The sequence below is a fragment of the Condylostylus longicornis genome, unplaced genomic scaffold, assembly GCF_029603195.1.
Source record: "Condylostylus longicornis isolate FDR11 unplaced genomic scaffold, ASM2960319v2 ptg000030l, whole genome shotgun sequence".
NCBI lineage: Eukaryota > Metazoa > Arthropoda > Insecta > Diptera > Dolichopodidae > Condylostylus > Condylostylus longicornis.
The window spans coordinates 1,826,212-1,849,664 of record NW_026577999.1 but is presented as its reverse complement, the minus strand read 5'-3'; the positions used below and the strand labels follow the sequence as shown (position 1 = coordinate 1,849,664).

The following is a 23,453-nucleotide window of genomic DNA, read 5'->3' as shown; positions in this document are numbered from 1 at the left end:
AAGTCAAAAAAAACATGAACTTTTCAAAATCAAAACTTTCAAATTAAAATTTTTTTCATCATTTAATCAGTATGCTCTGTGTCTGGCAGTTCCGAAGCTACTAAAATTGAACGTCTGAGCTAAAGAAAAAAAAACGCTTTTTATTTTGTCGTTTCAAAGAATGAATCGAAAGAATGGATGTAGAATAATCAATGACAACTTAATGGAATATTCCGAATGAGTGAAATAAAAGAATTCGCATTATAAATAAAAGATTATTTTTATTTAATTATTTATCTTGTGAAGTTAGAAAGTAGAGTTTTTGAATTTGTCAATAGTTATGTTAAAATTACGTATTAAAAATTACCTTTTAGCAACATTGAAAAGTAACAAAAACGTCCAATTTTGCAACAGTGAAAGCATTAATCGCAATCTGTTCTGCGCTAAATTTAGGATTAATTTGTAAGAAGAAAAAGAGCTTTTTTGAAAATTTGAAGCTTTTCAATAGAATTTTAACAAAATTCTCCTTTATAAGATAGCACATATCAGCTGTTAAGTTGCATTTGGCATTTCATAACACATCGGAATTTTTAACTTGTGTTGGTCGGTCGAAAAGCAAGAATTCAATAGGGAAAAAGCAAAAAATTGCCAAAAAACACTGTTTTGTACCTATTCTGTGTTCCGTTTTTTTTTTTAATTTTCTAATTATTATTTACAACAATTTAGTTTCTACTTATTTACCTACATAAATTTATAAAAAGTGGGTAATTATAACTACGGGCACAGAATACACACACACATACTGACTAATTTTTAACTTGTTTTATTTGGACGGGAATATAAAAAAACAATTAGAACATATAAAAATTCTAAATTTAAAAAAATTAAAATAATAGTGCAGCAAAATGATGCGAGAACTGCAATATTGGGCGGATAATAATAACAATGATTCTGGGTCGGATTCGTCCGATGAGAGTGAGGGTGAATCTAGTCAAGTACCATCTCAAAAAAGGAAGAATAATACAACACTTGTAAGTAAATTTCTAATGTTAAAAAATTTTATGATTAAAATACTGTCATGAAGTTATAAACAGCTTATCTTTATCTTTATAAAATATTCCATAATATGTATGTATATAATGAAATGGGGATCGCCGCAATGGATTCACAAAGTTTCTGATGAAGTAATAGTGACGAAATAAGTTGATATGTGTTTATAATTATGTATACATACATACAACATGCATACGATGACTCAATTGTTTATTTCCAATTCAATTGAATTCAAGAATTCCCATAATAAATTCTTATGTAAATGCGAATCTATACTAAAGGAATATATAACATATGGATATACGTTATATTCTTTGTTTCATTATAAACAAAATAACTTGTTTTTAAGTAAATTATTTGTATCACAAATAAGGAAACTGAGAATTTCGTAATTTTTGTTGTGTGAGTAATGTGGGCAGAAGTTTTTGGATGAACTTATCCATCCAGAAAATTTTTAATTATATCAACTGCAATTTTTACACTTTAAAATGTGTACACTTCAGGTATGCATTTTTCTAAGGTTTCAGCTAGATTTAAACATAAGCTACGAGCAGAAATAAATGGTGTTCAGTTTATTTGTATTAGGACTCACAAGATCTAAAAATTTTGTTGTACTTATACATTTTATTAAAGTTACAATTATTTCAAATTTTTAGGAGCAGAAGAAAATATCTGATGAACTTTTAATTGGTTTAACCAGACTACGAGAAGAACAGATGGTAATTTTTAATTCAAATTTTTTTTCCGTTTTAAAAATTTTTTATAATATAATCATTTTAGTTTTTTGATGTTACAATAATAGCTGGGACGAAAAAACTTCGCGCTCACAAAATTATTTTATGTGCGGCCAGTCCTTATTTTAATGCTATGTTCACAGGTAATATTAATTTGAATTAAATAGTTTAGAAGTTGGTAGTCTTACCTTTACTTAAATAGAATTTGCAATTTAATTCCAAATTTCCTTAAAAACGACATTTTTGAATTTGCTTTTTATTTAAGGTTCTTTTGTCGAAAACAATCATAGTGAAGTAACATTGCAGGATGTAGATGAAGAAATGGTAGAATTATTAATAAATTATATGTATTCTGGTCAATTACCATTCGATTCAGACAATGTTGACAGAGTTTTATTGACAGCCCAATTTCTACAAGTCGATTCTGCTGTCCATTTATGTTTAACACATATAAAAGAAAAAACATCTGTTAAAAATTGCTTAAATTTAATCTGCTTCGCTGGTAAATAAATTTTTTTATGCAATTGAAATTTACAATATATAAAAGTTGACCTTTTATTTTAGGAAAACACTCTTTAAAAAATCTTTGTGATGCTTTAATAGAATTTATTGCAAAAAATTTTGATAAATTATTTAATAGTGAAGATTTTTGTAAAATAAATTTTTTAGAATTTAAGAGACTTTTTTCTGATAAACGAATTACATCATATCCACCAGATGTAATATTAAGTACAATAGCTAGATGGGTGAGTCATGATTATGATGTAAGAATAAAGCATTTAGATGAATTATTAGAAAATTTGAATCCCCAACACATTACCAGGGAAATTTTGGAATCTTCCAGTTTATTGAAAAAACTGAAAAAACTTGACCTAACAAAGTGGTGTAATAAGAGACCTCCCGTAGATGTTACAGTTTTAACAAACTGGGATGTGGCCGTATTTAAATATCCTGGAAATTTCACACCAGACTTATATAAATTAAATTCTCAAGCTCATGCTGACTTAGAATCTTTGCCACGTGAATTTTTTGATGGAAGTTATGCCAGTTATGGGGGAGCAATTTATCATACTGGGGGTTGTTTATCTAAAAGACCAGTGTCAAATGAAACACAATGTCTGAGTATATATAAAAATGCTTGGAAAAACTTTGTCAATTTAAATACAAGTCGGGCATACCATAGAAATTGTATTGTTGATGCGAATTTATATTCGATTGGTGGAACAGATGGTGGATATTCGGCATTTACGAGTTGCGAATATATTGATTTAGTATTAGCGCAATCTATAACAATAAAAGATTTAAATAAGCCAAGGGAAACTATGGGTTTGACGGCACATAATAATGTTATTTATGCAATTGGTGGAAAAAATCGCGGACGTTGTAAATACAGATGCGCTGAGAGATACGATCCAAGAATAGGAAATTGGGAAATATTAAAATCTTATTCATATGAAAGTGGTATATCATCTTGTGCTACAATAGGAGAAGATATTTATTGCTTAACATCAGGAAAAAGTTTAGAACGTTATGATGTTAGGGGTGATTTTTGGACAAAAATCATTACTCAATTCAACAGGTAAATAAAACTTTTTTTTTAATTTGTAAAGCTCCCAAGCTCCTATTTTTCTCAAATAATAATCTATAAAACATAATATAAAAGCTAAAAACAAATCTTTGAAATTTAAAATTCAAAGCACAAATTTCGAGTGAAACGTAAAACATGCTTATTGTTCTTTCTTTGCAAAACATGTATTTCAGGATGTACCCCTTTCTATATCTTTCTTTTATGTTGTTTTAGTTATCCGATTGAACTATTTACGATTAATGGAGAACTTTATGGTATATATAAAAGCAACATTTGCTTATATGAAACTCAAACAGGAAAATGGAAACCACCATCTATTCGATTTCGTTATGACTGTAATAATCTTACGGCTCTTCCAGTATTAATTGCACCAAGCTTAAGACAAACTGTTCAGAATAATGAAAATAATGCCAATGATGTTAATCGTGAAGACGTTGGTGGTATTGACGAAAATGATGAATAATTTTTATTTTATAAATTAAATAGGAAAGATAGATACAATAATATTTCTAATATTAATTTATTGTTAATTTTATTATATAAATAACCATGATTTTAAGCAATGTGATATAGTTTTTATAAAAAAAAAATGTTAAGTTTAAAAAATCTATTTTTAATAATAATAAATACGAAAATTTTATCTTAGTGAAACTTTGTTTTTTTTTTATTCTTTTAATTACTTATCAAATTTTTCCATAACCGGTAAAATCAATCTGTTTGCAATTTTTGTATTCAAATATTACTTTACACATAAGTCGTAGAGCCCCTTTAATATTCATTAAATAACGGTATGATTGCAAGAAAAGAATATATTAAGTTTATTTTTATTTGTAGGTATCCAATTGAATTATTCTGTGTTAATGAGAGGCTGTATGGACTTTTTCCAGACCATTTCTGTTATTATGATACAATGTTAGGTAAATGGGCAGGTGCATTGCAATTTCTCTATTATTATGAAAATTTGACTGCTTTAGCAGTTATTGTAGCTTAACAAATTAAAAACAATCTCATATTATTATGTAAGTAAAATTTTATACAAATTTTTAAAAAAAACCCAAATTTATGAATTATATAAGAATTAAAGAAATTTTTTAAACAAAATTACATACTTTTTATTTAGTTTACATATTTATTTTGCTAGGTACACTTTTCTACTATTTTTAATTATATTTTCAATACACAATTAAATACATACAAGAATACATATTAGAACTTTGAAATTTCGATACCGTAGTCATATATTAACTATAATTGTGAAATATTTTTCTTGATGATTAATCATACTCTTTCCGAATTTCCCAATTATTCCTCACAAATGTTTATTTAACATATTGTATTATGTACCGACACTAGTTAATTTGTTATGAATTTAAATAATCTAATCTAAGAATATAAAATTTCTTTGTCGTTTTTCTTTCTGTGCATATTTTGAAAAAGATTAAACCACCTTTCTGGATCGATTCAGTTGTATGCAAATATGTTTTGCTATTATAAACAATGCTGTTTTAACGGAGGGTTCCTTGAGGAGTCAGATTAGTGGTAATCTTATAAAAATATTGAAGAATGGATCAAAAAACATATGTAGATTGTCTGTCTCTAAACATAAAAAAGACGAATATTTTGCAATGAAGTCTATAGATCAACAAACTCTTCTTATAATTCTATAAAAATTTCCTTTATTGAAAATCTTTGCTACCTGATGTTGCTGATCGTTAATAAACTTAATTGGACCGATTATATTCGTAGCATTTTATCATATTCTTTTTTATTCTTCGTGGTAAAGAAGCTCTTTACTCAATATAACATTCATTTATATTAACTCACAAAGTCTATCTTAACTCTATATGGAATGGAGCCAAAAAACGGACATTACCAAAATTGAATATGAATATGAATATACACAAATATGTAGTTATCTCTGTCCTGATAACATTTACAGAATAATAACTTCATATTGAATGGAATGACTAATATTCATGGTCATAATACCAGAAACAAATCTATAATTTCTATCTAACTTTGTTCAGAACAAATCTAGAACGAAATAATTATTTATTTAAATCTTTAAAGTTTTCTGATCTTGTAACTGAAGTCAGAGAAATCAATCATAAAAATTCTAATAACGTTTGGAAAGTAACAGCTACTATAATTATTATGCACAAGTACAAGATTGTAAATTCTATATTGTTATACATATACATATGTATGTTCTATTGAGGAATGAATATTATATAGTTTCACATAAATTTATTATGTATTTATAATGCATATGCAATTGTATGACGCATAATGTGGCGTTCATAAATAATAATTGGTTGATGCGAGCCCTTTATTTTACATGCAATATACAAGACGTCATAAAATTCAATCGTAATTTTTAAGGTAAGACAAAACTGAGAGAAAAACCTGACTGAAAGACAACTTAAATTTGTTTCTGAAACAATTTTTAATTAAATTGCAAATTAAAAATGATTTATTAAACTTTATAATTTCATCCGGCTCTTCTTAATATAACACTATATTATTTTTTCAAATTTTAATATTTAGATTTTGTATTTACTTGCATTTCTTATGTTAATATATATTTACTTATTTTAATGCCCTAATTAAGGACATGCTCAGTTCAGAATAAATTAAATTGATAACAGCTGATTTTATAACACAGACAATAAAAACAGAAAGAAAAAATAAATTTCTTTTAAAAATTTTTTCTTTTTTTTATTTATGCATATTATTGCATATACGTAGTAAATTATTTACTTTTAGTTAAAATTTTATTTTTATACAAGTGATACAAGTATATTATAATATTAAACTATTTAATATATTTATGTAGAAAATCATTAGCATCATTTAAAATAAATTTTATAGGTTATTGGTGGAATATTCCAAAATAATTAAAAAATTTTTATTATATTGCCTTTACATTCGTGCTAGAAAAGTTAAAGTAAAATTTTAAATCAATAAAAAATAATATAATAAAAAATATATGTATAAAATTTAAAGAATTAAAATTAATAAAAAAAATTTTAAATGGATTTTTGTTAAACATTAAATTTTGTTTGAAAAGAAAATAAAATAAAAAAGAAAGACAATTATTGATTTCTTTAGTACACATATTAAATCTATATAATCCTAATATATATGCATATATATGTACATATGTATGTAATTTATAACAAATATACATAATATACACTTTATAAAAGTAACTGTAAATAAAATTTTACTAATAATATTTGTAATAATAACAGTGCATTTTTATCTTTATAGTTGTATAACAAAAAAAAAGAACTGAACAGAAAAAAAAAATTATTATTTATTGCATAAATTAAGGCAAAAATATTAAAAAAAAAATTTCAAAAAACCCCGCCAAAAATGAATTTTAATGATCCAGACAGATGTAATTATTTATTATCTGGCCTTAATGAGCTACGTGAAAATAATCAAGTATTTAAATTAAAATTTATTTCATACTTTATTTTATTATTTTTTTTTTTTTTGTTTTGCCTCATAAAACATAATACAAACGTTTTAGTTAAGTTGAAGACTTATTTATTATGAATCGATTGAATTGTATGAATTGGTGGATTTTCGTTAATTCAGTTCAAATTTAGATCTTAGTATAAAAATCACGTTCGATAAATCCAAAACTGCAATAACTGCAAAAATAGCATGTTCGAAATTGACATAGATGTGCTTAAAATTCTTAAGAAATTTTTAAGATTTTTTTCTGTTTGGTAACAACTGCAAAAATAATTCTAAATTAGAAAAAGAGAATGATAGAAAAATGTTAGAGATATTGAAGAATTATTTGAGTATATTACAAAACTGCAAAATTAAAATATTCAGTTTTTTATAGATTTTAATTTACAACTTTTAGTGCACTTCTGAATTATCGAAAAACCCCGGTAATGGCAAAAGAAATTTGTATCGCGGCAAACATTTTCATTGTCTTTCCATAATTTTAACAAAATAAATAATTTTAATTGAAGATTTTTGTTTTTTTTTTTTGTTTTTTATTGTTTGAAAATTAAAGTTATGTGATATATCATTGACGGTGCCTGGAGGAGAATTAATACCAGCTCATAAAAATGTATTGTCAGCATCTAGCCCATATTTTGCAATTATGTTTAATGGTAAGTATGTTTTTTAGATATTGTATTCTAGGTGTTGTGTTTCTTGTTCCATTTGTGGATGCCATTCCAGAACTCTAAATTTAAATAACAAATACATATTTGGCATTGCATTATAAGTATTTGCAATTAGAATTTACTAACGTATATCCTCCTCGCCATAATTTGCGAATTTTAATTTGTTTTATAAAAAAAAAATTTTATAAATCCACAAACAGTAATCCAATTTGTTTGCTATCTAAGATTTAGTATATAGTGCAATAATTCAGACTTTGGTCAGTTTATGTTTGGATCAAGTTCCTTACATTTTATGGGTGTTTCTTGCGGATACTTCATAATATACTTATATTTTTAGAGAAAGTCGAAACCTTGTTTAAGTAAAAATTAACAACGGCGTAGTAATAATTTGCTAGATCCAATAGATAATAGACATAACTTTTTTTTATATTATTCCAGGTGCATTTGATGATAGTGGTAAAAAAATTATAACATTAAAGGATATTGATTATGAATCATTGAAACTAGTTGTTGAATATCTATATACGGGAAATATACGTATAACAACTGATAATGTACAGCATTTATTATTTACATCATCATTTTTACAAATTTCATGGATACAAGATAAATGTTGTGAATTCCTTGAAAAATCGTTAGATATAAGTAATTGTTTAGGAATAAAACAATTTGCAGGTATGTATAGCTGCATATGTAGCTATGTTTGTTTAATTTTTTCCAATTATACATGTTTGTATAAAATTTTTAAATGTTTAAGATAAATAAGATTCATTTATTGAAAATCTTATATAATTTTTTATATAGATCAACATGCATGTTGTAAATTAAGTGATGAATCTGTTAAATTTATATCAAAACATTTTCAAGAAGTATCTGGAGGGGAAGAATTCTTATCTTTGAATATTGAAGAGGTACGAATGTAATGAAAAAAATTATAATAAATTTGTAATAAATTAATTTTAATGAATATAATCTTTTTAGTTATGTGATATTTTATTAAATGATGAAATTTATGATAATGCTGAAGATGTAATTTATTGTGGGGTTTTACAATGGGTACAATGTGCACCAGAAAATCGTTCAATTCATTTACCCGATTTATTAAATTTTATACATCCATCACTTGTTAGTAATGATTTGGTTAAAGCAACTGATATTGTTATATCAAGTACAGAATGTTCTGAATGGACATCGAAAGCATTAGGAAATGTTAATAATCAATATAATATATTTATATTAGATAAAATTGGTAAAACATCAAATTTATCACGATTTGAAATGGATACGAAAGAAATGTGGCCATTAAGTTCATTACCAGAAAAAGGATTTGCTGTTAGTTTTGTAGGCTATAAAAATTTTTTGTATGTTCTTGGAGGACAATCGCATCCAAAAACAAGCCGAGATACTTCTTTTTATTATAATATATATAGAAATCGGTGGTTACCTTTAACTCCATTATTAAGATCACGATCGCATCATAGATCATGCATTCTTGATGGATTTTTGTATTCGATTGGTGGAAATGATTATCGTGGTCCTATGTATAGTGTTGAGTGCTTAGATTTAATAACATCCCAACCAATTGAAGTTCAAGGAATGTTAGATGCTAGAAGATCAATGGCAGCAGTTTCACACGGTAATTAATTAAAAATTTATTATTATAATTTTAAATTTATATAAATAATTGCGTTAAAAAATGGTTGCCATTTGGTATTGGGTTAAAAAATGGTATTGGGTTATCATATGATATAGATACGTGACGAATTGCAGTTAAAAGATTTGAGTTTCGCCTCAACTTGAGCTTAAATTTGTAGTAGATTTAATGATAACAGTAGTGCCTTAAAATTTGTAATTTTATCAAAATTTGTCCAAATTATGAAATGTTTTTTGTAAAATGAGCCAAAGTCAATGTAGTTTACTTGTTTAGGGCTCTTTTTTGAATTTTCTATCCACAACCAGATACGAAGAAAATGCGATGTAAAATATTTTAGTGAATCAAAGTGGCATGAGACCTTCAATTTATACAATGAAGTGCACTATTAATGTGAGCCGAAATCCAAGAGATTACATACATATAATATTAGATACAACAGTATGCAGTCTAACGGCAACGTGGATATCACTTTTTTTAAACGTTTGCTATTAATTGCAATGCAATAAATATCTCTGTTCTTGCTAATCAAGTTAACTAATTTATTTTCCCAATTAACTTGCAATGTAGCTTAAGTTCCTGCACAAAAAACAAAAGAAAATCGCATTTCAAAAAGCAAAAAGTGAATGTAATGTTAAAGCTACTTTATTTCAAAGCTACAGAATACAAATACATTTTCCGTCCAAATATTTGAGCACAACAAAATAATTATTTTTCCTCATATTTTATTTTATATTCTTCAGAAATTTAAAATTTGTTTTTAATTTTTCATATTAAAACTTGGAATACAACGTTAGAATGCTTAATTATGCGGTGCGCAGTCTTTACGAAATCATTTAATGTCTGAGGTGGCTTTTGATTTTGCGAATTCCTCGGCAAGATAATCAAAATCTAACATTTCAACAATTTCTTTCTCTATTGATAAAATTGGCAAATCTATTGAAATATCTTCTGTTGTAATTGATTTCAAATAAGCCCTAATTAATTTTGATTTTGATATATCAGGCGCTACATTTATAGATAACGTACTTAATATTGTGAAGGCTATTACAGTATTCGGAAATACATTTGCTAAATTCGATTGAAATATATAGTTGAGGATTTCTATAACTGGCTGATAAGGTTCAATAAGCGGAGATAAAATTCTTAATTCCGATTCCAACTCCTGAGCATCTAAATCTTTTGATCCATTGTATGTTAAGGCAGTTTCTAATTTTTTACAATACTTCCCCAAATTCACATTATTATCATACCCATTTTTATCAATTAAAAAGGACATTAAATTTGCATGAGTTTTTAGTTGTTCACATCTTTCTTTAAGGGAATCTATAGATTCATTTAGTATTTTTAAATAGTAATTTGTTTTGAAACTACATTTTGGATCCTCCATACATATATTTACTTTACGAAAGTTTGAAAACGTTTGAATTGGGAACGTATGTGGTATAAGTAGAGATTTTGCATAATTTTCAGCATCGCTTACGTATGCATTAAATATTTGATCGAGTTTAAGACCCATAAGAAATTGAATTGTAGTTTCTAGTAATAAGATGGCATAAGATAAACAAATACAGTTCTCTTGAAAATAAATGCTAACCCCATTTACTTTTTCTAAAATATCATACCATACGAATAAGCTACAAATAAATTTAAAATTAAAAATTTTGTTTGCTAACGATTCGACAGCAATTGTTATTTCTAAACTTTCTTTATCAGAAATTTCGAGTAATACTTCATATATCTCTTTCAAATTATACCTTAATGGCTTTAATGCACCAATTTCAGTTGCCCATCTAATATCTGATAGAGGTTCCAAAGTAGTAAAAAATGGAAATTTTGTCGTATAAATTTTCCATCGACTTGATGAACAATTTAAAAATGTGTATAAATTTTGCACACTTTCAAATAACTCAATAGCATCTAAAGAGCAGCTTCGGAAAGAATCACTTACTACAAAATTTATGTTATGTGATTTACTGGGGACACAAAAAATTCTTGTGTCCCAAACCCTACTTTTTCCTATGATGTTATATTCTTTAACTATTCTACTAGAATTATAATCGTAGCTTTGCCCCCTGCAATCACTAATTGACAGCTGTAATTTTTTTAATTCTTGTAAAATTAAATCCCATAATTTTTCACCGACTTCATCCTTTTTTCCTAAAAATCCCAAAAAAAGTTCTTTTACATAAAAATTGTTTTTTTCTTGGTGTACAAAACGGATCGTTAAACTAATTCGTTCTACAAGATTTTTGTCAGAAACTGAATCTACTATAATTGCATAATATTTTGCGGTTTTAACCATAGAGACAATTTTTTGTTTAACCGAATTAGCTATTAAGTGAATTAAGTCATTTTGAATGGATTTACCTATATATTCCTCTTGCATCCCTGCCTTTATATTTTCTAAATGTTGTCTTAATACTTCATCATTTCCCGCGAAAGCCTCTACAAGTTTTAAAAAATTACCGTTGTCCGTCTTATGTAAAGTTTCTGAAGTGCCTTGAAAAGGTAAGGATTGAATACCAAGAAATTTCACTAATGGAAGAAGTTTGCGAACTAATTTCTTCCAAAAAAGAATTTCAGATTTTTTCTCTGATATGCAATTTTCATTGAGATTATTTATCATTGATTTTTCTAAAAGCTTCCACGATTTAAAATTTTGAACATGAATTTTATTAGTCTCATGCATCTGGAGCCATAGTGAAATGTGCTGCCAATCATTAAATCCATTTCTGCAAAATATTTGTTCAATGATGTTTTCATTTCTCTTGAATATCACGCAACAGAAACAGTAAACCGCATTTTTCGAAATAGAGTATACTAACCAAGGTCTTGGAACTGTATTTCCATTGACTAACCTTCTTTGATAATGTACAGGATCAAATTTTCCGAATTGGCCTGTATTTTTAAAGTTGACTATTTGAGTTGGCCCGATTCTAATAAGTTTATTAATGATTTCATCGGTTAATTCAGGCCATTTGGCAGGATCCGATAAATCGTCAACTGGATAAAAGTCGTTTGGATTACAATTAGCTATAGTATTTTCAACATTCGAAAAAATTTCAATATTTGTGTTTCGAACTGTAGAATCCAATGAATAATTAGCACTATCAGAAGAATTTTGCATATTCTCCAAAACATTTTGTTGAGATGAAAGAACGTTATCGCACTCTGTGTCTGACAAAATTTCACAATCAGAATTTGTCGGCGATTGCTCTGTTAAATTTATTGTCGTAGTTGAATTTTCTTCGTTTAATAGTGGTGATATGATGTAAGGCTCTTCAACTACTGGAACATTTTCAATTACAATATTTTCTTCAGCGTCTAGCAAAGTTGTAGGATTTGAATCCGATGCTGGTTCTATAAACATATTCCCTTTTTTTGTAGCATAAATTGACGGAGCTGTAATGCCAATTGGATCAAAGTCGATCAAATCATGTTTTGTGTCTGATAAAAGCTCAAATGCAGTTTCTATAGAAATCGGTTGGAGAGATTCATCTAAAACATTTGAAGAATCCTCATCTGCAATCAAATTAACATATGATAGAAATTTTTAAAGTACCTACATATACAAATAAATTTGCGGATAGGTATACTTATGTATTTTATATATCTACGAAGGAAGCACATAGTTTCGTAAATATAGTTCCGTTAGTCATTACTCATTATATAGAGAAGGCAAAAGTAACTGCTAATTTTCAATTCGAATATACATACATAGACGTATTTAAATAAAAAAAAAAACATAAATATTAGAGGGCACTATTTGTTCATTAAAATAATACTTTTGCTAAATTTTTATGTTTACCTAAGTAGGTACTTTACCTTTAATGTTTTCTTGATCAGGAGTTAAGTCTTTATTTTCATCTATTTTATTGTTCATGTTTTTTTTATTAGTATAATCCCGAACATTATTTAAATTTAAGACGGGGACCGAATTTTTTTTTAATTTCCCTTCATACAAATCGGAAGTACGAAAATGTCTTTCACAAATGAACTTATCCTCAACATTACAATCTTTATGAAACCCACAATTCACATACCAGTCCTTTGTTGATTCGCCAAATTCAGGAAATTTGAATAATGCACGCTTTTGGAGTGAACCTACACAATCTTTAATACAGCATTTTCTTTTAGTAGAATGGGGTTTCCTTTTTACCTCTTTGGGAAGGTCTTTGAATATTGGATGCCAATCAAAAATAGTAGGTAGAGCATCGGGTTTAAGTGTATTTAAACCAATAAATCGTTTTTCAAAATGCGAAAGACAAATAAATTTTCCTCTCGTTTTGTCAACTTTACAATTAAACCCCCAGATTGCATTTATTTCTTGATTTCGAGGAAAACTTATGAGTTTGGAACTTGAGGAATTTTTCTTTTTGCCTATGCAATTTGGAACGCAACATTCCCTAAAGTCATTAAAATTTAATTTCGTTTGCTTTCCTTTCATTGTTTTTAAACAATGTAAAAATATTAATTAAGCAACTATTTGATTAAGTTTAATAATAAAACTTTTTTACTGAACACTATAACGAATTGGTTTGTTATGATTTTTGGTGGGATTGTTATTTAATTTTCCAAACTGACACTAAACTTCATGACATAGTGAAAAAATTTACAAGGTCCTTTGCATTGTGTTTACATTTGAAATTATGACGTCATCGAGAAGTATTGATTTGTTTTGCAAAATTTTAGTTACTGTTTACATATATTATGTGATTACGCAGAACTTACGTCAAATTTTAATAATTTTGCAACGAAAATTAAATTTTGTTACGAAAACTATTACCAAAATTAAAATCACCAGTTACTCACAAAAAGCCTGGTGAGAACAAATTAATTTTTATTATTTGTCGTTAGACAAATTCAGTCAATAGAGTACATGCACGACTTTCATCACAGTCAGATTAAATAGCAGATTTTGTTTAAATTTATTAATTAATTTAATTTAAATTTTTAGAGTTAAAATAAAAATTTTTAAAAAGGGAGTTGCATATTTTGCATATTTTACTGTAAAATAGTAAATGTTTTTTCAAATTTGAAATTTGTAAACTTGGATTTTTTATCAGACATTAATATGTATGACCAAAAATAAGTACTTTAGATACATATTACAATTTTTCTGTCAAATATTAGATTTTATTTGATATTGATATGTTTTTTTCCCATTATAACCATTTTTAGAAAAATGTCTTTATGTAATGGGTGGCGAAGGCAATCACGAATGCCTATATTCAATGGAACGATATGATCCGAGAATTGGTTCTTGGCAAGAATTATCAAGCATGAATCAAGTAAATAGTTATTGTAGTGGTGCTGTTATTGATAATCATATTTACTGTACGGAAGGATTAGGAAATGCACTCGAAAAGTATGATTTCCGAATGAATACTTGGGAAATAATCGATCTCCAAGAGGAAAGGTAATTCACTTAAATACGTCTACGTGCTTAATATGTGGATGCAGTATATTTGTACATTTTGCATGCACATGATACATATTATATAAATTTTTTTGCCAAAAACCGCTACATTCAGCTAAAAATTACTAGTAAATTTATACTTAAATATCAGAAAATCAATCCCTGTGTGAAATATTATTATATTTATTTACGACAAAATTATGACTACGGTTACAAGTTCTTCGTGAACTTATGAACTTATTGTGTAAATAAGAACTCTTTCAATGTAGCTAATTTTCTATTTACTGTATATTACTGTTATTTAAAATAACTGAAGAACACAATTATTTTTGATTATTACTTATTCTGTTCAACAGCCGATAGCAATCAGTTATGATTGATTGACAGTTTGTGTTTTGCTCAATATTTTTCCAAACGATATGCTTTGGGTACATTCTGTTTCAATAAAAAAAATTTTAGAAACTTACATTTTAGTTACTTGGTCTTGTTTTTTTAATTATTTCAGTAGCTGTGTAATTTGGAAATCTTAATTTTCTAGTTAAAATATTAGATTTGTTTGAATTTGATATGATTTTTAAACACAAAATTTTTTCGAATGATGTGCTTAACCAATATAGCTGCTTGTTTTATGTGTATGCAGATTATATTCAAATTTTTTTCTATTTATATAATAATTTTTATAATATTTTGATTTTAGGGAATTTTACGAGCTCTTTACTATCGAAAATGAATTATATAGCATTTCTGGTGATTTTATATCTAAGTATTGTCCTTTAAGTAATGACTTTGTAGAAGTTTTACAGTTTGATGAAACACACGAATGGGATACAGCCGTTTCATTAAAAATGCAAATATTATAGATTAAATATTAAAATATGTATGGATGCAAATAATTATAATGCATACCATATACAACTAATTGATCTAAAATTAATAAAACGATATTTTAAGAATTCTGTAGTTATATCTATATTATAATAGTACCTACTTAATAAAATTGTTAATTTTTAAAAAGTTGTTTAATTTAAGTCATTTATATTATTTTTATATGTTTTTTTTTAAGAAAGACATTTGTGTATCTACAATAATATAAATGGAGCGTCAGTCTCAATAAAAATAGAACCCTACTTTGCATGGAAATTCACATGCGTTTATATATTATATTATATATGTATAAGAAAAAATTTATGAACAGCAATCATATGCCTTATCACCTAAACTAAACCCTGACTATCAATTATTTAAGAAAGTGATCATATATCTCGCCATTTTACTCATCAAGTAATTACATCAATAAGTATATCTTACATTTACATTTCCAAAACACCTTTTGGAAATGCCTTAGAACTTTAAGCATGATATACGATTTTTGAAAGTCCTTCTTTTGTAGTACAAATTTTTCGAATATGCTACATTTAAAGATTTTACTGTTTTGATTTATCGATCATTTTCTATATTAAGTACTAAGTTAGAACAGAATTTTCGAAAATCTCGTCAAACATTAGTTTTTACAAAGTAAAATTCAAATTTTTTCTTCTTTTTTTTTTTTAAATTAATGCTTTGTTTTTATTACTTCTCTTTTTATTTAATAATAAAAATTATATTTATCATTAACTATAAAACTTACATTTTATTAAACTATATAACAATTTCCACTTAATATTTTTTTTTATCTTTTTTTTTTTTTAATTTTATTAAATGTTACAAATCAATAACTATAATTATAAAAGTATAGATATAAAATTTTATTGTTTAATTTTTGTTTGTTTTTTTTTTAATAAAAGTAAAAAGATTTATATATACATTAATTATATATATATATATATATACATGCATAATATAGTTTTTCAAATATTGTATATATATATATATATTTGATAAAAGAGATTATATTTATAATAAATTCTTAAATTCTGCACATAATATTTATTAAATATTTTATAATTATAAAACAGGACAAGTTAGGTAAATAATATTTTATAGTATGTACGAGTATGTATAAGTAATATTTATTTAAATTTTTGTAATAATTTTTTTTTTTTGTTGAAAAATAAAATGTTTATTTGTGTTTAGAATTGTTAATTAAGTGCAGCTTTAATTCAAAAACAAATATTAAAATTAATGATTTTCTTTTCTTTTTGTTTTTTATTTAATTAAATTTTCGAAATGCTTTAAATTTAAATTTTTTTCTTAATATAAATGTTAATAATGTATTTTGTAGTTAACTAATAATTAATTAAAATATTAATAATAATATTATTTTTGTTGTCATTATTATTATTATTCAATTAATTATATAATTAATTTATTTATAAAAAAAAAAAAAGAAAAAAAGCGATTTATATATATATTTTTTTTTTAAATTATTTTATTATATTAAACGCAACTAAATTTAATGCCATCATCGCTTGAATAACAATTTTGACAGTGAAGCTTTTGATTTCGTACTCGAACATCGGTTCCATTTAAACCATCGCCGAGTTGTACATGACAAACACAGCATTTAAAACAACTAATATGATAGAAGAGCCTTAAAGATTCTATTATCATAGCTGCTCCACGACCTAAAAATTTCATTCGTATAAAAAAAAAAGAAAAAATATATTAAATTAGAATTTATTTTAAATAATAATTAATTAATTATATAAATAAAATTTAATAAAAATATTTATTTTTTTAAGCCATAAAAGGGAACTAACATCATATTATAATATAGGAATCATTTATTTATTTAAATTAAAGAAATTGGGGTATATATTTTAGCAAAATTTATTTATAATCAAAATACTTAAAATATTCAAGTACGACTCTTAAAATCTACATATAGGAAGAAATAATTTTTATACATGACATACTATCGCACATTTTAAATGTTCTGAAAATTCAATCTCTATATTAGACAATATTAATCTCTAAAAGTTTATGTTCCTTTTTTTTTTAATCCGTTCTACGTTGTTTATTTATATTTTATTTATTTATTTATTTATTTCTCTGAAGAGCAAGGTCTGCTCGTATAGAATGTACAATAATTAATTACATAACATACCATTATTTTTGTATAAAATTACGTAATAAATAAGTTAAATTTAAAATTAAGAACCTAATAATTAAAATTTCTTAATTATTATTAAGAAATTATGTTATGCCAATATTTTAATTAATATATTAATTAACAATGTAATTAAGTATATTTCTAACAGATTAAGTAAAATTGTAATTTTTCAACAATTTTTCAAAAAAAATCAAATTATATTGTGATAGAATGCCATTTTCTTATAGGAATTACAATATACATAGTTTTGGAAAATTTTTGTAAAGCTCTTACATACACGTTTACATAAAGGATTTTTAATTTACGCCATTAAAAACACAAAAATTTAACATATTCAATAAAATTTTTCGACTTTACATTTTAAAGTAAAATAATAATTTATAATAACTTTAATTAAATACTACGTATAATAAAATTTATAAAATTTATGATAAGAAACAACAACGCATTTAAATTACTTGATATAAATTTTCTTTTTCAAAAGATATTTAAACCCAAACTACATATTTTGTAGTAGTATGGGTATTCTTACAGTTTTCATCATCGTCTGTTAAATATATGTAATTGGCCAAAAAAAAAAAAAAATAAGAAAAACAAAATAAAAGAAAAAATTATTGAAAATTTAATTTTTTGTATTTTATTATAGAAAACACTACTACTTAATTTATTTTGAATTGTAAAATTTCCAGAGAAAAAATTTCAACCTAAATTAGGCCCAATTAAACTTAGGAGACTATGAGTGTTTTGTATTTTGTTGAACATTTGCAATAATAATTCTTAAAAATTGGCAAAATTTCTGAAAAACTTTATTTGCTTTTCTTATAAGTAGCTACGTATCGGCATTTCGCTGTAAAATATATTTCGGATACGGTTTCTCAGTAAATCTTAGTATAACAGATTTTTCATATTTTTTTGTATGCACCGAAAGAAAACTTTCAGTATGTAGTTTTCTGCATCAGTATGTGGCTTTAAGAGAAAAAACGGGATGCAATTTCTCTGACAAAATAAAAAAAGAACGAGATACAAGTAGCTTACAGGTTTTGGTTTGTAAATGGAATAAAATATTATAAAACCTATTTAAGTATGTTTTAAAATACAGTTTTAAAAAACATTGATTTTGCGACAATAAGTTAAAAATGTCTTTTGTATATTTCTAAAAAACCTAAAATAGAAAACTTAAAAAAAAATTATAATTACCTAATTCTTCACCGCAATGTGAACATTTCTTTCTACCACTAACACTAAGAACTTTATCTTGCTGTGTCTGGGACAAATTTTGTCCGTCGTTATGTGAGGATGAGTTGATAGGTGAATTAACTGTACGCGAATTCATTATGGAATTTGATGATGAATTTAGGGATTCTGTGGAAATAGCTTCAAGTCTAAAATATAAAATTAAAAATTTAAAAAAAAAGTTTTATGCTCGAGTAAAAAAACTATTACCTTTTCCTTTCGCCAATACCTTTACTTTGAACACGTTGTGTAATTGTTTGTATTACAGAATCAGGTAATGGTTTATTATCACTGGATCCATTTCTTTGTATTGCACTGTTTGTCCAACCGTTAGTACTTATTGTTGTTGCATTACTAACACCATTATAATTTTGTCTAGATAAACCACGTTGTTGATCAATACGACGTTGTTCAGCTTCTTGTATTAGCCAATGTTTATTATAATTAAAGTTATCTGGCACAGATTTACGTTTTTGTTGATTTAACCATGCTTCATGAGCTCTATCAGCTGATATTGATTGATGAGTTAATTTACTATGATTTTGTTGTGTTGATTGTTGCACCCATGCATCTGTATATTTTGGTTTCGGTGTTGCACTTAATGCTAATAAAGTATTTCTTGTCATATTACCACCATTATGAAGTGCTGTATTAATTTGATAATTTCGTAATGGTACAAAATCATCAGTAGACTGTGAATGTTGTAATCGTGTGTTTGTTAATGCACTTTGACCATTGATATTATTATTATGTGTTGGACTATTTGCTATTTTAACTAAACCACCACCATTTGGTATATAATTTGGAATATGACCATTTGGAATTGTTTTTAAATTTCCAGCATCTATACTTAAACTTGAACGTATTGGTTTTGCTGGAGCAGCCGGTATTGATGATGTAAGTGTTGTTACAATACTTAGATTATTATGTGCCATTTGCCTTGAAGGACTATAATCATTAAGATCTGACATTGATTTACGATAGTCAGTTTCAACACATTGATATATTTGATGTGCTGGTAAATTTGCATAATGATTAACATTTGTTGCAGACGATAGATTTTCATCTATTGGTAATTTAGAAGATAGCTGCTGTTGTTGTTGAACTGCTGTTTGTGGAATTGGTGTATTTATATCTAATAATGATCTTCTTGTTGCTGACATTAACATTTTTGCACCATGTTGTAATTCTTGTCGTGCTATATTTTCTCTTAACATTAAATTTTCGCGTTGACGTTTAAGTTCCTCCTGTTCTAATTGTAAAAGTTCCCTTTCAACACGTAAAACTTCTTCTTGTTCTCTTATTTGATCTTCAATGCACTGCATTTTTGTTTCGGGATCTGATGTCGATTGAGATTCTTGCCAATTATCAGTTTTATTTTGTTTTTGTTTTTCTTCTTCCTTTTCCAATACTTCTATTATTTCTTTTTCTTTTTTTTTAAGAAGATCTTCATGTTCTTCAGATGAATTCGTAAATGGTTCACTACTTTGTCGTGAATGATTTTCAGAAACACCAGAATCGCGACTATCGGCTAAAATATTGAAAAAATTTAAACTAAAACACACATACTATTTTTACTAAAGTTTAAAAGCGTAAATACTAAAATAATAAATGTTCTAAATAGTTGAATTTTTTTTTTAAATTTTTGAAAGTAAAATATGAATTTAGAGTTTATTAAAACATTTTTGAAAGATTTTATGATTTCAGTAAGCATAATAAGAAGCATCTTTTTAGCTTAACGACAAAGAAAAATTTTTTGTGTGAGAAACAATAAGAAATCAATATTATTCGTAGTATTCATAAGTACTCATTCGAAAATTCAATTTCAGAATGTTGTCTCCAAACTTTAATCAAACGTATTATAAGATGAATAAATTCAGTTCAATGAAATTTAAATATTGTCAATGAAAATGAAAAGAAACCCTCTAACATTTATTAGACACATGTATTACAGACACGAGTACAGTAGATTAAAAATTATTTTCTGCATCATAAAAATGATACTCAATAAATGATACCTAACAAATGAAAATCGATAATGCTCCCTTTTGTTTATCAGAATGTGCATTTATTATATTGTAAACTAAACCTCTTACTTTTAAAATTTTGAAATATAAGTACACAAGTCTGAAGTCTACCTATCTATAGTCTTTTAGTTGAATTTATTTTACAAATTTGATTTCTACCATTGTGGAATATGTTTTTAATACAATTAAATCCTTCATTGTATAGAGTAAATTGTAAATGGGGTGCAATAGAATTATGATCGATTTAATTTTTACATTGTTTTCCATTTGTTTTACTTTAAATGTTTTTATGTTTTATTGATATTTTCGTACCTACTTATTTAAAAGAGTGAAGAAAGAATTTTAGAAAAAGTCTATGCACTTATTTTTTGAGTCAAGAATAAATTCTATTTATAGTTCAAAGAATTATATTTGACTAATGATTATTTTCACTAATTATTATAATTACCTGCATCTGAGCTATCATAAAGACCCGCTTTTATATATAATTGTTTTTCTAAACGTCTCTCCTCCTGTAATAACTTAACCATATCAGGTGGTGGAGCAACTGTTAATTCTAAAAAACTATCATCATCATTTGTTCCTTCAATACCTAAGAAGCTTGAACGTTTATTTCTTAATTCTTTTTTAATACGTTTCGTTGAATTCATACGTTTAACTGGTTTATAATTTTGAATATCTTTTTGATTTTGATTATTACTGCTATTATTACCATCAATTTGGTCAACTGAATTTGTTATACATTTTTTTTTATGATTATCAATTGTTTCGTATGTATGATAATCATTACCGTAACCATTTTTATTTAAATCTTCATCATCAACATCAGCATCATTATCGCTTAAATCATCGATTGGTGGTGGTGGTGGTTTTTCTTTTGGTGGTTCTAAACTATCAATACCATTTACATTATTACTATTATTAAACATAGCAGTTAGATTACCATCATCAGTTTGTAAACTAATTTGATTATAAAATAAATCGATATTTTCATAAACGGGTATTGGTCTTGGAGCTTTTGGCACTTCATAATATGGTTCAGAGGGCTTTGGTACAGAATAATATGGTTCATCTAAAATATTTGTTGGTGTTGGCTTTGTAATCGTTTCATTTAAAATAAATTTTGTATTTATGTTTGGATATGAATTTAAGCTTGTAGCAGCTAGAGCATTTATAATTGGATTGACATCTTGTAATTGTTTTGTATTGCCTATTAATTGTGTATTATTTTGCTGTGTAATTGCAGTTTGTATTTGTTTTATTGGAGATGAATTTTGTTTTATTGTATCTGACATAGTTACGTTTTGGGTATCATTAAAATTTTCATATATTGGCTCATTTTTATTATTAAATTGATTTGTTATAATTGTTGTTGTAGTTGTTGTTGTTGATATTTCATTTTCTTCTAATAATAATTGTGTTGAAATTTTTTGCTGTTGCTCTTCATCATTGATGTTTAGTGATGCTGTTTTTGGTTTTTCTTCATCATCTGGAGTTTCGGTATCAATTGCTTTTAATGCCATTTCAATAGCTTCGCTGACCTATACATAAATAATCAAATAAAAAATTTTATTATTTTTTATGTAGTTTGTAGATGTGAAAATTTTTAATAATTTGTTAAAAAGCTATTATGAAAAATATCCATTTCAAATAAAAAGGGAGGCAAAGCGAAAAATAAGGAAAGCATGCAAAATTTATTTTGGATAAAAAAAAAGCTGCCAGATTAAAATCTTAAGTTCTTGTTTTTAATCGAAAATTTTATTGATGGCAACATTACCATCAGAATTGTCCAATTAATGATGGCAACTTTACAAATTTTGCAATTAATATTAAAAAGCAATTAAAGTTAATCTAGCTAGCAAATTATAATGTAAACTGTAAAAACTGTTTTGTTAATGGCTTCCAAAATTTTATATTCATTTAAACTGATTTAAAACTTTAATTTTTTAAGGGAGGGTAAAATTTAAAATCTGCACAAAAAACTTATTTCCGTTTTAAAGCCAGGTTTCACAATTTTTTTTTTTTAGTTTAATTTTGCAAATTTTTCAACAAAAATTCAGAAATCTTTCAAAAAAATTAAAAAACTTGTTCAACTAACAACAATAAAAGCATTTTAAATTTCATCTAATATTTTCTTAAAATTTTTAATTTATTTAATTTTTTTAAATTAAAAACTAATAATAATTACTTTATAGTTCATGGTGTGGTTTAGTTTTTATAGTCTGGCAACTTTTCGTTTAATTAAAATTATATTTAAATTTAAAAATAATAATATGACAAATTATTTTTTAATTAAAAACACGACAAAAATTATCAAAAATCTCTTATTAATTAAATCACACACAAAACTATTCAATATATTTTTTATTTTCTTAAATTTTATAATAATTTTATTCTATATTAATTTTAATTATTATTTTTGTACACACTTTAAGGTAAGCAAATCTAATACAGTGTAAGGTCAGTTTTGAACTGACTAGTTATTTTCTAGCATAAAAAAGAAACCATAAAGGAAAAAAAAAAGATTTTTTTTTATTGTTTTTGTTTTTGTAACGCATTG

General features: G+C 25.6%; 3 protein-coding genes across 5 annotated transcripts in view; 1 reads left to right on the top strand and 2 right to left on the bottom strand.

Moving 5' to 3' along the window:
- The first annotated feature begins 542 nt into the window (after positions 1-542).
- LOC129608092 (uncharacterized) lies at positions 543-15,589 on the top strand. The gene is made up of 13 exons (XM_055519416.1): positions 543-1,010; positions 1,689-1,751; positions 1,813-1,909; positions 2,032-2,268; positions 2,331-3,345; positions 3,568-3,815; positions 6,752-6,804; positions 7,394-7,493; positions 7,947-8,183; positions 8,313-8,419; positions 8,490-9,144; positions 14,344-14,581; positions 15,279-15,589. The coding sequence occupies exons 1-13, from the start codon at positions 885-887 to the stop codon at positions 15,439-15,441; spliced, it is 3,339 nt and encodes a 1,112-aa protein (XP_055375391.1). The 5' UTR covers positions 543-884; the 3' UTR covers positions 15,442-15,589.
- LOC129607916 (uncharacterized) lies at positions 9,227-14,004 on the bottom strand. Its single transcript, XM_055519171.1, has 2 exons — positions 12,988-14,004; positions 9,227-12,684 (listed from the first exon to the last, which is right to left on the bottom strand). Exons 1-2 carry the CDS (start codon positions 13,607-13,609, stop codon positions 9,992-9,994), a joined length of 3,315 nt encoding a protein of 1,104 aa, XP_055375146.1. The 5' UTR covers positions 13,610-14,004; the 3' UTR covers positions 9,227-9,991.
- A 977-nt stretch (positions 15,590-16,566) lies between the features above and the next one.
- Positions 16,567-23,453, bottom strand: part of LOC129607840 (probable serine/threonine-protein kinase DDB_G0282963) — a 160,884-nt gene continuing 153,997 nt past the window's right edge. For 2 of the 3 annotated variants that reach the window (XM_055519038.1, XM_055519039.1), the window contains 4 exons: positions 21,342-22,434; positions 19,077-20,397; positions 18,831-19,015; positions 16,567-17,145 (listed from right to left, as the gene is read on the bottom strand). In XM_055519038.1, coding sequence (XP_055375013.1) covers positions 16,958-17,145; positions 18,831-19,015; positions 19,077-20,397; positions 21,342-22,434 — 2,787 coding nt within the window. In that variant the 3' untranslated portion in view covers positions 16,567-16,957. Of the gene's footprint in view, positions 17,146-18,091; positions 18,181-18,830; positions 19,016-19,076; positions 20,398-21,341; positions 22,435-23,453 lie in introns of all 3 variants that reach the window. The other variant, XM_055519040.1, reaches the window with a different exon arrangement.